Source organism: Pan paniscus, chromosome 5 (assembly GCF_029289425.2).
Source record: "Pan paniscus chromosome 5, NHGRI_mPanPan1-v2.0_pri, whole genome shotgun sequence".
In the NCBI taxonomy this organism is placed as follows: domain Eukaryota; kingdom Metazoa; phylum Chordata; class Mammalia; order Primates; family Hominidae; genus Pan; species Pan paniscus.
This window is the reverse complement of record NC_073254.2, coordinates 96,081,546-96,098,000: the sequence shown is the minus strand read 5'-3', so window position 1 is coordinate 96,098,000 and position 16,455 is coordinate 96,081,546. Positions and strand designations below refer to the sequence as shown.

General features: G+C 39.1%; 1 protein-coding gene across 1 annotated transcript in view; it reads left to right on the top strand.

The window, feature by feature from the left end:
• The first annotated feature begins 1,272 nt into the window (after positions 1 to 1,272).
• IMPG1 (interphotoreceptor matrix proteoglycan 1) overlaps positions 1,273 to 16,455 on the top strand; it is a 126,990-nt gene continuing 111,807 nt past the window's right edge. The window contains exons 1-3 of the mRNA XM_008975372.3: positions 1,273 to 1,405; positions 8,455 to 8,621; positions 8,899 to 8,927. Of these exons, the coding sequence (XP_008973620.3) occupies positions 1,273 to 1,405; positions 8,455 to 8,621; positions 8,899 to 8,927 (329 nt within the window). The remainder of the gene's footprint in view (positions 1,406 to 8,454; positions 8,622 to 8,898; positions 8,928 to 16,455) is intronic.

Genomic DNA, 16,455 nt, shown 5'->3' with positions numbered 1-16,455 from the left:
TGGGATTATAAGTCTCTATAAGCCCCATGTTTGGAGTCTCAAGAGGCCATAGTAAGAGGTCCCAACTGTTCATTGGTAATTTTTTTTTTAATGGTAGAATGGATAAAAGGAAAGAGATGGAGTAGAAGAGGAAGAATTGAGATCTGACTACACTGTTAACACTCTCTGCCACTCTCTCTTTCCTTCTCTCTCTCTTTCTCCCAAGCCCAACATCAAAAACTAGGTCTTTCTTTCACATTTATATGTAACTTAGATCTTACTACACTGTTAACACACACTGCCACTCTGAGCCTCAGTACCCTAAATGCTGATGAACTGAGAAAAATGATATGTTTCATTGATGTAGTAAAGCTTTTGTGAGGATATGAGGTAATACATATAAAAATTCAAAATTAAAAAGTGTTTGATGAATCTAAGTTATTATGAGAGGTCCAGAAAGTTAAAAATGCAGTCTAGACCTAACCCTAATAGATACCAGCCATGCCAGCAGGATGAAATGGCTTAGAAGAGAGTTGCATTCTCTGCCAGCCTCCCCCTTGTTGGGAAGGGTGAAGCCTCCCCCTTTTATCCTTCCTCTCACCATCCTTCATGAAAAGGCAAAGCTTGTACTATAAATGCAACTATAAGATACATCCTTGCTCCAATCCACTCTCAGCCAGATCGCCATGCTCTGAGCCCTGCCCATATAGAATTCCTAGGGCTACCACTAATAGGCAGGAAGGTTATTTCGTTGCATTGTTCCGCTAGGTTTTTAGAAGCACTGCACTTCCTCATCAACAGTACACCTCTGGGCACCACAATGCTATATCGTTCCCTGCTTGAATTATATTATCTATCATAAGAGACGTCTCTTGAGAGGCTTGAGTGCTAAGTGGGGAGTGATTTTTAGAAAGATGTGTGGGAAATGGTTTCAATATTTGGCAGTTCCTAAAGGCAAGATGATTTGAGACATTGGCTTTTTAAAAATACGCTTGATCGGCTCATTATACTATTCTCTTATTTCTGAAAATGCCTTGTAATTTGGAATATTACGTTTAGCAGTTGCACCACGGTAGAAATTTCATAAACTAAAGGATTATAATTTTCAGTTTATTTCAGTCATTTATCCATATATGTCACATATAACACATAAATGTATATATTCACCAGGATATCAATCTTTCTTTTACAGATATCTCCATTAACATATACCATTCTGAAACTAAAGACATAGACAATCCCCCAAGAAATGAAACAACTGAAAGTACTGAAAAAATGTACAAAATATCAACTATGAGACGAATATTCGATTTGGCAAAGCATCGAACAAAAAGATCCGCATTTTTCCCAACGGGGGTTAAAGTCTGTCCACAGGAATCCATGAAACAGATTTTAGCCAGTCTTCAAGCTTATTATAGATTGAGAGGTAAGGAAAGAGATGAAACCTGTTTAGCCTTGTGTTATTTCCATCCCTTCCCTTTCATTCATCCATAGGTTGTCTTTAGCCTAAAACTTCCAGTTCTGTCATTTAGCCACAAGAATTATAAAAATCAACCTAGTGATAATCTGATAGTAATGAATAATAAACATTCAAAACTATGGTAGGTATCAGCTCTTATGGTTTAAAATAATATCTTGTGCAGCATAGAACCAATAGGGCATTTATAAATCACTAGAAAACCTTGGCATCCAGATTTTACCCCTTTATTTTTTATTTTTGCCAATGCTCAATATTCCATTTTAATGTTGTTCATATGGGTAAGAAGTACAGGATGATTGCAATGTCAGGAATCTAAGCAAATTGATTCATGACTTAAGATTTCATTTTTCAAAAGCAACATTACAATCCAGATCCTCTTATAAGTTTGTGTATTGATGATCCAGCAGAAACTTTTAAAGTTTGGAAACCTAGAGGCACGTTGAAGTGCAGAGGAGAAACAAATAAAGAGTGGTTACCAAGATATAATGCAAGAGTGTTAGCAGAATTTACAACACAATTACAGTGGTTTCCAGCAGAGTCACAGTCCACTTTTTACCCCAAGACTGCTTCACAGGATTCTGATGGCATTGCCGGAAACCATTAAGGAGTTAATCACAGCACAGCCATCAGTGACTATCTTTTCACTAACTTCCTATGGATGACAAAATTCTCATGGCTTCTTTTTTAAAAGAAAAAAAAACAAATCTTTGGTAGCTACTATTAAAATTCCCCAGGTGGCTCCAAATAATGCAAAATATCTTGTCTCTCTGAGTCTTAAATTCAATTTATCTTACATGCGAAAGTTGAGAGTTTTACTGATTTCTATCTTGATCACACTAGATGTTTGCTTCCATTGCAAAAAGCAGAGCCACCCTGCTTTATTTAAAGCCCATCTACTGGAGCAAGCTTGTTCAATTCCAGCCTGTGATGTGCTGTACACTATGACAACTGAGTACCCATTTCACAATACCAACATCCAGAAAACTTCTTGGATGTCTATTTCTGTTAGATGTGCCCAAGTTAAATTAATCTGAAGAGTTCTTATTGGGTTTTGGAAGCATAATTAACTAACAGTCTCAAAAATATCAAGTCTTATATTCCTTATGTGTCTCATTTTCTGTGGAAGTAAAAAGATATTCACTTTCTGAAAGAAGCCACACCCATAGAAAAGTGAAAACTACTGGATTACAGTCTGAAAGAGGACTCTCACTGTAGAAAATCAAGGGCACTATATTACTATTCTGAGGTCCTAGAAGGGCATCTCCACAGAGCAGGTACTAGCCAATGCTTGTTGGTGGACACAGAATGCAAAGAGCCCGTTGGGAAAATAGAGAAAAGACAGTGACATGCGTAAATTACTAATTTCGAGTGTGCCTACACATTGATCAGATAATGACCCTGGTAAATTCCATATCGTTTGCTCAGGGATGGACGTACATATAGTATTTGCATCACACTGAATATGAATGCAACTATTCCTATTTTCACATAACTTCTAATTCTTTACAATATTCACAAATAGGATTCACTGCAAGTATTTGGAATACACTATTTATTGCTGCAAAAAAATTTTTAGCTCTGAATTTTTATTCTCAGCTCTTTATTCTTGATTAGGTCGCCTCTTTCATTCTTGTTTCCCTGGATGAAACAAACCATTGTTTTTCTCCCCACAGCAATGACAGTCCATTATCTTTATGACTGCCCCTAGGTAATATGAAATTTTACTATTCATCAGCATGGGTTTCTTAAGTCGAACAAATTGGTTCACAAAGAAACAAGAAATAAGACCCAGCTACAAAGTGGTGTTCCTCTGACAGAGAGACCCACTTACTGTTCTTGTTGTTACTTTTACAAAATTATCCATTGACATCTTTCAAACTTAGGAGAGAAAGCACTCATATTCCCAAATCAAATGGAACATTGAATTATTTCATTTCCCAGGGCTTAAAAGCAACGCAGTGAAATGTTCTGAGCTTTGTGGTAGAATCATAAATGTGCTTATCTCAAAGCCCAAATGCAAAAGAGGCAAGTGTGTTTCTGCTAATCTACAGGCTGAACTCTGCACCCCAGCCAAATTTCCTGCTATACAGATGCTTCCCTTCAGATCCCCCTCACCTCACCTGTGTCTCTCCCTCTATTTCCCTCCCTCTCTGCCTTCCATACACAACATCAAAAGCTAGGCCTTGGCCAGGTGGGTGGCTCTCACTTGTAATCCCAGCACTTTGTGAGACCGAGGTAGGCAGATCACCTGAGGTCGGGAATTCAAGACCAGCCTGGCCAATATGCTGAAACCCTGTCTCTACTAAAAATACAAAAATTAGCTGGGCATGGTGGCACACGCCTGTAATCCCAGCAACTCAGAAGGCTGAGGCAGGAGAATCGCTCGAACCCAGGAGGCAGAGGTTGCAGTGAGCCAAGATCGCGTCACTGCACTCCAGCCTGGGCAACATAGTGAGACTCCGTCCCAAAAAAAAAAAAAATAGCTTGATCTTTCTTTCACATTTAAGTGTGCCTTAGAGAAGGTTAAAGATGGATAGGGTCCTAGTTCTGTCTACTCCATGTTGTCTGCAGATCAACAGCATCACCACCACCTGGAAACTTGTTAGAAATGCAGAATCATACATCCCAACCCAGATCTACTGTCAGAATCTGCATTTTAACAAGTTCGCCAGGTAAAATTCATTTGTACTTTAAAGTTCTATAAGCACTAATCTAGAGAACATCTAGCCAACACTCCCGTTGTACGGATAAGAAAACTGAGATCTGATAAAGTAAAATGGCATGTTCAGGGGCACAGCTGGCAGCAGAACGGGGGTAGAACTCAGTGTCCTGATTCCCATTTCAGTGTGTTATTTCTCCCTCTAATGTGTGCACAACCCTGTACTGCGCATTTTCACATACCATTGGTCTAACAATACTAATTGCGAATAACTGTCTGCAGGCCAGGACTTCCAATTACAGACTGCCATGCCTGGCCTCCAGGGTATGTGCTCCCTGGGGTTCTTCCTACATCATCAAATGACTTAGGATATGACCTTCGACAGAGAAGCTGACGTTCTGTGATCAGATTTCAGGCACTGGCCAGCAACTGTGGGAAGACTTGGGTGGGAGTGAGGCCAAGGTGCTGGATTTCTCTAGAATCACTGTGGCAGTCCCTCCCAGCAGGTTCAAAGGAGGATAGTACAGAACAGGTAAATCAAAGGTTTACAAAAATCCAATTCTGAGAAGTTTTCAGGTCCCTCCCAGCCCTGAGGTCCTTTGATGCCTCAATTTTCAAGGGTTTTTTTGATACTTCCCCAGTAAGGATGGGGGACTATCCTGGTGGGTAAGTGGGCTGGTGATTCCAATCATGGAAAGAGTCTATGCCTCCTGGCTTGTGAGAAGCTTCCAAGAGAAAAATAACATCAGATGAGCCACAAAAAAAGAAAGCCTGCCCCTCAGAAAGAGTCTGAGATTTCATCCTTAACATTATGATTCCTATAAACTACAATGTCACAGGGAGATAATTTTTCAAGCAACTTCAAACATTATGCTCTAGAAAGAAGATTCTTTCAGGGCCCTTATGGAAGGTTTTGAGTAGTTCTGTGTCCTGTGGTAGGAGAAAGAACAGCAGGGAAAGGAGCAGAACTAGGAAGATGCACACAACAAAAATAGTACCTCTTATTTGACTGCTCAACCTCAGTCCCCGCAACCATATGACAGGGACTGCCTGCAGAAATCTCTGCATAACTGATGATGCATCCTCAGGCTACATAGCACCCAGGAAAATGAACTTCTGTATACATCTGTCTACATCAGTTATGATGCCTGCCAGTCTGAGTTTGGGCTCAACTGGGAGCAGCTAGGCTCAACGAAGAACACAATTAGTTCAAGACTTAAATTGGAATGAAATAAAAGCAAGTCTTAATCTGAGACCAAAAGCGACACACTCAAGGTTGTGCCTAACTTGTAAACAGAAGAGATTGTCACATAAAGTCTTCCCCAATGTTTCACACACAGATATTGTCCATGAAAGTCACCAACACTTAGATATTGTCCATGAAAGTCACCAAAGACAGTGCTAGTTTATTTTATGTATTGTTGTATCTCTGGCACTTATATAGGTTTTGAATTGAAGTAGCCACAAAATAACATCCCCAGAGAGAGTGTGGAATATGTAAGAAAGAAGGCTAGCAAAGGCAGCTGGTTTGCTTAGACTGGACATACAACTGTTAGGGTCTGGACAAATCTGAAAATATCCAAGTGTTGTTTCCTTCTTGTATATTATGTAGACTATTGACCAGAGATGAAGGGTCAGAGACGGCTTGCTGGTTTGTATCAGAAAAGGCATTAAAACTTCTTGATCCTTGCCTGGCAGTAGACAGTTCACAAAAATGAATTCTGCAAGGTGAGGTATTCCATTGCTTCCCACGTGTTGACACCCTGTTATTTCCCCCAGTGTGAGAAACGAGATGGCACATTTGAGGTGGTCAGGACTGCACCCTCTCCTATCTTTGTGGGTTACTCATTAAAAGATCAATTACCTTGAAGGTTCTGGTCAGGTTGCTGCTGGTAAATGACCTGAGCTTCTGTTGATCTGGAATTTTCTTCTTAAAACAGAAAGCTAAGAGAAATCCAGACATGGAATAAGTAGGGAGGAAGGAATAACATATAGGCATAAGAGTCTCCAGATTGGTCTCGTCTCACCCTATTCCTCCCCACGGTCCTTTTTCTCAGCACAGCAGTGTTTCTTTAAGTGTTTCTTCAGTAAGTCAGATGGTGTCAGCCTCTGCCCTAAAGGCTCCAGTTGTTTCCATTGCTCTAGAGTTAAAAATCAACATATTACAAATGCTTATAGGGAGGCTTCCAACATTCTTGCTCTCTTAATCCCCTAAAACAATTTTTAGCTATATAATCCCCTCACATGCTTTTCCATTGACATCTGAAGTTTTTTGTCAAGTTTAAATTAATAAATAGGATGTAATTTTTGGTGAGTTGTAAATATTGATATTTAAAATAAAACTAGAATTGGATCTTTCTCATGTATCTAGTAGAATCTACCATAGCCACTCAATATTTACCATCAAATTCTTTTAACAGATACGTGAGCAAATTCTTCTTAACAGTAGGAAATGTCACATGGTTCCTTTTTCTCCACACATTCACATTTCCATTCTACTTTTCTCCTCAGTCTCATTTTAATGTAATTTATGTTTATCCTTGAAAATTTGTTATTGATTGCTCTAAAATACTTTTTGGTAACAAAAATATGAACATAAATTAAAATTACGTTTTTTGTTTCTTGTGACTATAAGATTTATGTGTAAAAAGATATTTCTTCTGGATTCAGTTGCATTTATCATTTTAAATATATAATCAATTAAAACTAAACACATATAGTTTTAGTTTTTATTGATGGATGGATATAGAGTGAGATTCAAGTTTTGTGGGTGTTAAGGTTTGTAAATACAAAATTGCAAATGCAATATTCTAAACAGGGCTTTGGAAGAAATCAATGTTAAAAAAGGATCTGTAGCTTATGCTTCCTTAGCTTCTGCCTTTGGATCAAAGTGATTGCTTTGGTTTTGCTCCTCTAATTGTTCATATACAATTAGTTGTTATTTATATTGTGCATTGCTAAAATGAGACTAGGTTTAACATCAATTTTATCCCTATTATTTTACTTAGTTTCAGTTAGGTGTTGAGAAAACTTCTTTACATAAATAAGTAGATGGGAACAGATGGAGTTTTGTTATAGCACTGTTCTTATTCTTTAAATTCCTTTGTCATTATATGCCAATAATCACATCATGATCTGTCATCATTATTTTTAATGATCTATCAATCAGCTGTCAACCTATTAGGACTCCTTTTAATTTGTTGAAAGCAAAGAATCATAAATCACCTAGACTGCCAAAATGTGTGTTGTCCCTCAACTCAGTTCACTCCCTATCTCAAACTCAGTATTGTTATTGCAAATTGCTCCTTGGTGTGATAACCTAGAGGCACTGTGCCACAATAAGAATAGGGATGGATGAATGGGGAAAGGATTGTGATCAAAAGGGAAGTACTAACGAAGAGGTGTGTCTTCAGAGAGACCAATTTTAGGAAAGCCTGCACAGGAAAATGGACACCTGGAAATTGATTCTCTTTAAATGTTGTGTGCCTGCTCATCACTTGGAAAGTCTTCAAGGACAGCCAGGGGACCTGTACTCCAGTTTGGAGACTGCTGGTCTGCAAAACCCTACACAATCTGTGTTCACCTTGCCACATCTTTCTTTTTTTTTTTTTTTTTTTTTTTTTTTTTTTTTTTTGAGACGGAGTTTTGCTCTTGTTGCCCAGGCTGGAGTGCAATGGCGCGATCTCGGCTCACCGCAACCTCCGCCTCCCAAGTTCAAGCAATTCTCCTGCCTCAGCCCCCCAAGTAGCTGGGATTACAGGCATGCACCAACACGCCTAGCTAATTTTGTATTTTTAGTAGAGACGGGCTTTCTCCATGTTGAGGCTGGTCTCGAACTCCTGACCTCAGGTGATCCGCCCACCTCGGCCTCCCAAAGTGCTGGGATTACAGGCATCGGCCACCGCGCCTGGCCCTCGCCACATTTTTCTATCTTCATCCTCTATTACTCTCAACCTTGCTCTGGCCACAGTGACATCCTCCCTGCTCCTTCAGTGCCCCTAGCACTCCACAAACTGGGAGACTTTACTTTTCCCAAATGGCTCAAAAGTCACCTTTATAGTGAGGTCTTCCTCAACCACTCTATTTTAAACTGCAGTTTTGCACGCACACACACACACACACACGCACATAATATTCCCTATTTTCTTGCTTTCCTTTTTCTCCATAGCATATAGTAAGTACTCAATAAATATTTGTTAAATGGATTAACTTTTAGAGACTGTAAATTACTGTGTCGACATAAGCCATGAAATAATTTTCCACGTTATTAGACTTTGCTTGGGATTGGGTACGGGGACCCTCTTAGGGCATGGCCATTAATGACTCTGTATTACAGTGTGTCAGGAAGCAGTATGGGAAGCATATCGGATCTTTCTGGATCGCATCCCTGACACAGGGGAATATCAGGACTGGGTCAGCATCTGCCAGCAGGAGACCTTCTGCCTCTTTGACATTGGAAAAAACTTCAGCAATTCCCAGGAGCACCTGGATCTTCTCCAGCAGGTGAGCCTAAACACCACATGGTTATTTGGAACACTGCACGAACAGTTCCCAGGCTCCAGCCCCTAGGCCTTTTGAATTGGTTTCCACAACGTAAGGGTTAATTGAAGAAGTGCTTGGAGGTATCTGATTAGGCCAATAGAAATTTTATTCTTGCAAAATAATATGGTACAGTCAGGTTGAAGTGTAGTTTAAGGGAGAAGGGAATGAAAATAGACTTTAACTCTTCAGTTGGCATTATCTCCTGGTAAAATTACTTTTTATCTTTATCTTTTTGCAGAGAATAAAACAGAGAAGTTTCCCTGACAGGCAAGTACCCAAAATAGAGTGTGTGTGTGTGCTTTTGAATTTAAAAAGATCATATAATGGAGTGAAACTAAGCTATTCTACCTGTAGGATTTTATGTCAGCCACTAAGATCTGTGTAGATTATTCTGACAGACAATTCCTGCATATAATGCACTGAAGATAAATCAGTACATAAAACAAAAATAAATAGACCTTATAGATTTAGATAGACACTTGCATTGTTTGCAGATAAAATGAATTTATTGCTATGTGATATGTATCTAATGTGCACCTTCACTTATAAGAAATAGAGAAATTAAACTAGTTTGATTTTTAGAATTTATGGTAAACTATTAGTTACATCAAGAAAATATTTAATACAATCAAAGAACAACTTGAATTTTGAACTCTCATTTGGTATTCTGTGAAGTGTTAATATCTCTGAAACTAAATTACTAAAGCTCTAAGTTATATCCTCAACAAGAACTGAATATCAAATAAGAAAATCAAAAAACAAAATAAAGAGAAAAGGAAAACTTCATTAGATTAAATGATTAAAGAAGAGAGATGTTGTCAAACTCTAAACTCACAAATTACATACATCTTATGACATTTAGAAGTCTAAATCTGAAGATAATACTACAAAGAGAGACACAAATTTGGCCATATGAATTACTGACAATACTTTACAATGCCTTACACATTTATCCCTTTGTTTCTATTCCCTTTGCCACTAACCTAGTCTAGGACCTTATTAATATACTCTGTGAAAAATGTCTAATCTGATCTCCCTGACAGATTTCCTTGCTTCTAACCTCTTCTCAACTTGCACAACTGCTGTTAGATTTATGTCTGAAATATTCCTTTTATTACATTGAGCCTTGTTCAATGGCTTTCAAAAGATTCCTACATCTTCCTCTTGCCATTCTGAATATCCATCCCGACCTTTTCCAGCCCACCTCCGTGTCCGTGTGCAGGAGACTGAGTGGTAAGAACTGTATCAGTGGCATCCCTTGCCTCTGGCTTCTGGTTATGGCCAGCCAGTGAGGAGGAAGAAATCAGAGAGAGAAGAGAATGCTGGCAGAAAATTTACACACACACCTGCAGAGTCTTTAAGGTCTATTGGTCTTCTTCAGCTTCAGCTCAGTTCCTGCCTGTTTTTTCCACAGGGCCTTCTCTGTGTCTGGCTCCTGATCTCCTCTCACCCCTTCTGGCCCCAAGGATATTTTAGCACCCCACTGTTAATGAACCTCTGGGGTACTACACTCTCCCTTGTGGTTGCTCTTATACTCTTCACACAACTTCATAAATAATCCCTTTAGTGAACTTTGCACAAGTTACCCTACTATGAGAGAGTCATCTGTTTCTTGCTAGAACTTTCACTGAGGCAGAAGCCAAACTAACTAATCCAGACCTTTCACCTCCTGACCTTTCCAACTTGGCCCCCATTATTATTATCCATGATTCCGCGGCTGCCACCATGCCTCTTCCTCACTGCATATCGACCACACCCTACTCACTCGGATTCTGACCCTAGCCTTTCCCTCTTGCTTGGAAGAATCTGCCTTTTCCACTCTATCTATCCAAATTCTACTCTCTTTCAAGCTCCAGGTGGAATCCCACCTCACCAGGATGTCTTAACAGACTATTTGAGTTTGCAGCAATCTCTTCCTGCTTTGAACTTTGTACTCTGTTTGGTACTTATATTTTTATTGAACAGTCTCTTGCTTTCTCCAGTTTTCCTGTAGGAGTATAAACTCCTCAAGGTCAAGAACTGTTTCATACTTTCCCACCTACTATACAAAACTGAGCAAAATCCTCATATATTTTGTTAATCAGTTATGTCTATCAAGCCACTCTTTTATAGATTTTAAAAAGATATTGCCAGGAGAAATAATGTGACTAAGGAAAATCTTAGTACTAGAGTATTACCTTTGCTCACAAAACACAGACATATTGATTCTTCTCATTTAAATATAGGATAATACTTTACCGATGCTTCCATTTTCAAAAAATAAAAAGAAAGCAATGCAGGGTCCATCCATAAGAAAAAAAAAATCAACAGAATGTACCAAATCTTGACAGACAACCATTAAAAATTATAAGAAACAATTACCCAAGCCAGAAAGAAAAGGAAATAGAAGCATTTCATCTATTCCTGTGTCTGCCAGCATTGCTGGAGAGAAAGAAAGGAACATGAAACAAACATTTTACATTAGCTATGGTTACCAATTTGTTTTCAAAAAAGAAAGAAAAGAAATTATCTTTTACTTTAAACCTTTCCAAGAAGACAAAACAAAATTTTCTCACCTGACTAACCCATAAGTCCGCCAATTTCAAATGACTTTGAAATAAAAGCCAGTGGAAGAACTGAGTAGCTCAGCTTCCCAAATTACAGATCCTCGGTGATGGTATAGATTGCCAGTTTAGTGGCAGAATGACATCTTTAATAAAGGACAAGAAAACATCATCCCACAGAGTCCTGCATAAAATGGACTGTTGACTTGTAACTAATGCAATAGCCAGGATTTTACTAACTATTCTTCTTGGTTACTTTTTTTTACAGCAAGACAGGGAAGGAGATGAAAGTGATATTAACAAGAAGGAGATCTTACTATAAACAAAGATCTGTAAAGTAAAAAACAAACTGTCTAGGCTATAAGTGCTATAATATTTGATATAATGAGAGTCGTTAAATATGGTCTCCATAAAAACCATTTATTAAGTACATAGTATAATACCAGAAAAAAATAACAAGAATAGCTAATTTCAAATTCCACTATAGCAGCAAAATTTTTATCTGGCCTGTGTGGACCACTGTAGTCATCCGTGTTTACAACTAACATCTGTTCTGATTGGCCAGAGCCTGTGGCAGGCTGATTGATAATACTTTGTATATTACACATTAACAATATGGCAGAATTGGGTGTGGCAGAAATATGTAAGTGATACTATTGGCTATGACTAATTCTAGATAACTGTACTGTAAAACAACAGAACACCTAGCCATTACCCTTGGCCTTCCCATCATCATGAGCCACAGAAAATTAGATCAAATATAATGGTCAACTGCTAGTATATTATACTAACACAGACACAATGCTTTGGGACCTACTTGCTTATAGTAACAAACCTTTCAGTGAGTTTCAGAAGATATTACTACCACTGTTGCAGGACTTTTCCTTAGTTCAGCTAAAAACGGGGTCCTTGTCCGTCCCACAGCCATGAAAATTTAGGCTTGCAGATGGTTCGAAGGCTGAGTAAGGCAGGGTTTTACTGGGTGGAAAGGAAGAAAAGGGGGAAACAGGGACACTTGCCTAACTAGACTGCTTGCCACCCACAGCTTGAATCCCAGGTTCCGCACCAAAAGAGGATGGGCCAGGCTCCTCCTCGCTGCAAATGTCATGAACTTCCAGAGGCTCTACCCCAGTGGACAGGCTGGATGGAGTTTTTCCAGGGACCCCCCCGCAACTTGGCTGTCTCATTCCCCACTCTAAAGAAGTACATCTAACAGCTGTTGGATTAAGAATAAAGACAAAGACCAATCTTAACTGCTTCCTGCTGACAGGGGCTGCTGATTTGGGGAAAAGCAGTCAGAGCTTCCTCAGAGGCCTATTTAAGGATTCCCAGCAGAAGGGGCCATTGTCCGAGGCTCTGGTTGCATGACTGTTTGGAGTCTGATGGCCCTTTTTGCCAGCATGTTGGGCTTCTGGGTTCCTTTCCCCTGAGCCCAATCCTAAGACAACCAGTTTAAGGCTTGGGAAATTAACTCTTTCCAGTTTGGAGGATGCATCTCAGGGGAGCATATTACCTATCCATGAAGAGAGAACAGAGGAGGAGAAAGGAAAAGAAGGCATTTTTTAAAGGATTCCCAGGGGTTCAGGATGCATTTGAAAGGGGTACAGACTGAAGATGAATGGCTACCCATCTAGAAAGAGGGGGGCAAGCATCTCTGGTTTCCTTCTCTTCCTAACATATGCCCAAGATACATGAGAGAGAGAATGAAAAGCATCCTCTTTCCCTCCTCCATCCTTGCATCCCCGAATCCCAGTGACCTTGTCAGATCCCACCATGAGTGCCAAAGCAGCTTACACCCATCAAGCAGGGAGGGCCTTAGAGAATAAGAATGATCTGCTCTCCCTTATGTCTCTATCCCTGCTACTGTCAGTAGCCTTGGAATTCCCTAGACCTCATTTATACCATAGATATTAACATGCCCTTTATCCATGAAACAGGAAGCTTGGGGTTGGCTTAATCGACAGGAATCAGCCATGCTCACCTGCACTGTGCCTTTTAACCTCCGTTGTAATTTGCCTCTGGATACCTCAGATCCAGTTTTCCTTCCTAGGGCTTTTACCTAAAGCTTGGAATTGAGTTTGGGACAAAAATATGTCTCGGGGGGTTACATGGACTCCTTATCAAAAGCCAAATGCTAAGGTGAAACTGTGGAAGTGAGTCCTCCAACAAGGGAGAGAAAAGGATGTCTTGTGACACACCAAGATAACTGGTAGCTATAGTTATGCTTGCTAGAATTTAGGTGCATGGTGCTTGGCTTTGGTTAGTTCCCTTGGTCTTTACTTCCCCAAAAACGAAACCTCCAGGTGATGGGCACCCTATTTATTCTCTATTTATTCCATAACCTGGCAGGATTTGCAGGATAATTGCTCAGAACCAGAATATTGATCCAGATTTCTACATTACCCATCCCTCTTGTTCTTTCTGAGCTGCAGCCAGAGATTGCTGGTTGGTTCACAGGAACAAGCAGGGTTAGTCTAAAATATAGGCAAAATCTTAAAAACAACTAATGAGTTTAGAATTTAATGACAAATGTATGATAAGTTTTGAAACATAATTTCCCTCTCTCCAGTCCTCATTTTTGTTAAAAACAAAATCATAATAGGACTGAGTTGTTTGCAAATAGACTTTGGTTTTAAACTTGGCCTAATTATTTGCATAAAGTGCAGCAAGAATAATTATTTCTACATAAGCCTTTTGGATTGGCTTTGATGGAAGTCTGTTCCACAAGGAATCTCAGGTGAGACCTTTTAATGCTGATCCCAGCTCTGGGTTTGTATCCTCAAATGCCTGTGAGTTGGGTGATCCCCTCCTCTTAAGGTCCAAAGATAAACTTGGAGCTCCTGGACCTGTTAGAAAGTGACATTCTTTACTGACCATAGGTCAAGAACCCTGTACAGGGACTGCATAGACAAGGGTATGAGGCCAGTTTCCCCACTGAGTTTTATTTGTTCTGTAAGTTGAGATTGACTCCTTAAAGGGAAGCATACACTTTCAGTCAAACCCTTGATAAAATACCCAATTTTTCCAATTGTGTCTTGTTGCAAAAGAAAAATGGATTCCTATTGCACTGATGCAAACAACTATATTGCCATAAGTTAAGAATACTCACAGATAGTTTCCAAATTCTAAAGGAACCAGGCAGAGAGAAACAAGCATGCTCCAAATTTTCACCCCAGGAGTATAACTTACTTAACTTTTTTTTTTTCTTGAGACGGAGTCTCGCTCTGTCACCCAGGCTGGAGTGCAGTGGCACGATCTTGGCTCACTGCAAGCTCTGCCTCCCAGGTTCAAGCCTCAGCCTCCTGAGTAGCTGGGACTACAGGCACCCACCACCATGCCTGGCTGATTTTTTCTATTTTTTAGTAGAGATGGGGTTTCATCATGTTAGCCAGGATGATTTCGATCTCCCGACCTTGTGATCCACCCGCCTCGGCCTCCCAAAGTGCTGGGATTACAGGCGTGAGCCACCGTGTCTGGCCCTTACTTAATTGTTAAAGGCTATAAATAGTTCAAAATAAGTTTCCTTGACTCTGAAAAATAAAACAAGGATCAGCAGTATTCCAAGAAAAAGTCAAAAGTTGCTTCAGCTTTCTGAGTTCTGTCCATTTAATTAACTCTTGTTTGGTTTGATATTCGTGAGCATTTCAGCTCCTCATGAGTCCTGTACATTTTCCTTTATTCCAATGTTACAATCTCCAAAGTTAACAGAATCGTGTATTTGCGAGCACCTGTTAAAGTCCTGCAGCTTATTATAAACTATCTTTTGAAAAGGATAAAAACAAGACAGCAATTGTCTGTGAATAGCAAAATGTCCAGTGTAGTTACAGTTAGGAACACAATTGACAAATTTGGTTATCTCCATGGTTTACAATAACTTAACAACCTTAATTATGATTGATAGCATACATTTAGATATTAGAATTTTTGAAATCCCATAGAATTTTGGAACATAGATTAGCATTATTTACCAAGATATGAACTAAAGAAGAGTGAACATCATTTTGACAATCCCAGGTACCTAAATATGTTGAATAATCCTGTTTACCTCTTTTCTGGACATTCTAGGGGCTCTCTGGACTATCCAAAAAGCCAGGTGTCAGGAAGGACAATTTTGAAACTGAAGTTTGATTTTGAGAAGCCTTTTAAATATGTCTAAAGCACTTGATATTATGAAACATAATTCCAGATAGCCATAAATTATTTATTGTGCCAAAATGATGACTCCAAAATCTTAAAGAAGCAAAAACCTTTTATAACCCTTTACAAATTTTGCCAAAGAGCAGATTAGTGCCTGAAGAAAATTTTGTTATGGTTTTATCTCAATGATCAATTTACGGAAAAAACCATATAATACCTTTTTTTGAATAGTCAATATGTTCACACAAAGAACCTCTTCTGCAAGAGTAATTTCCACAATTCTTCCAGCACTTCTTTGAACCTTCAGCTTTTTTCTATATAATTTAATACAATCCTTTAACCCTAAGCCAAAGTTTACATTTCCATGCCTTCTTATAACCTTTTACTATAAAAACACATTTTACTATTCTTACACCCCTTACATGTAAATCTAGTTTCAGTAGTTTCAATTACATGGTATAATGTTAACTCCTAACAATTTTTAACTTTAAGGTAAAACCTGGTAAGTTACTTTAATTGTGTGCTGACTGCAGCCGAGGTTTGCCTTTTTAGTTAAGGGTGTAATTAATTTCATATGTCCCCAGGCCTTACCTATTGTGAAGCCAACAAGACAGACAGTTCTCAAAACCCAAAAAGCAGTTTATAACCTCAAAACACTTAGCAAACCTTGCATCTGACCTGCATAGTTTAGTTCACCTATTTACATTTTAATGACACCTTCATTTTACCAATAATCTTGAAGGCTGTTTTTATTTCTTAAAGAGTAAAGTCACATGCACTGAAAGGTACTACAGCTTTTAACTTCCCTTAAAAAAAATTAGATCCAAGTGCTTGTCTTTCTTTAGGCCAAATTAATTACAGCTCTTTGACAGACGTTACACACAGTACACACACAGAGAGGCAGAAGAAAACCTAGTCACTGAATGGGGCTATTTAAGAGACAGATTTAGAAAAACATGCAGATATTGAACCAGAAAGGGCTCATTCCATAAGGCAAAGTCTTGCCACTGGAGTTACAAGCCATGCCCTCAGGATGTATAACAAAATGGAGGCTTGATTTAACAACCAAAACTTTGCAGAGAATACAGTGATAGTTGTTGGGGGTGGGGGTCTGG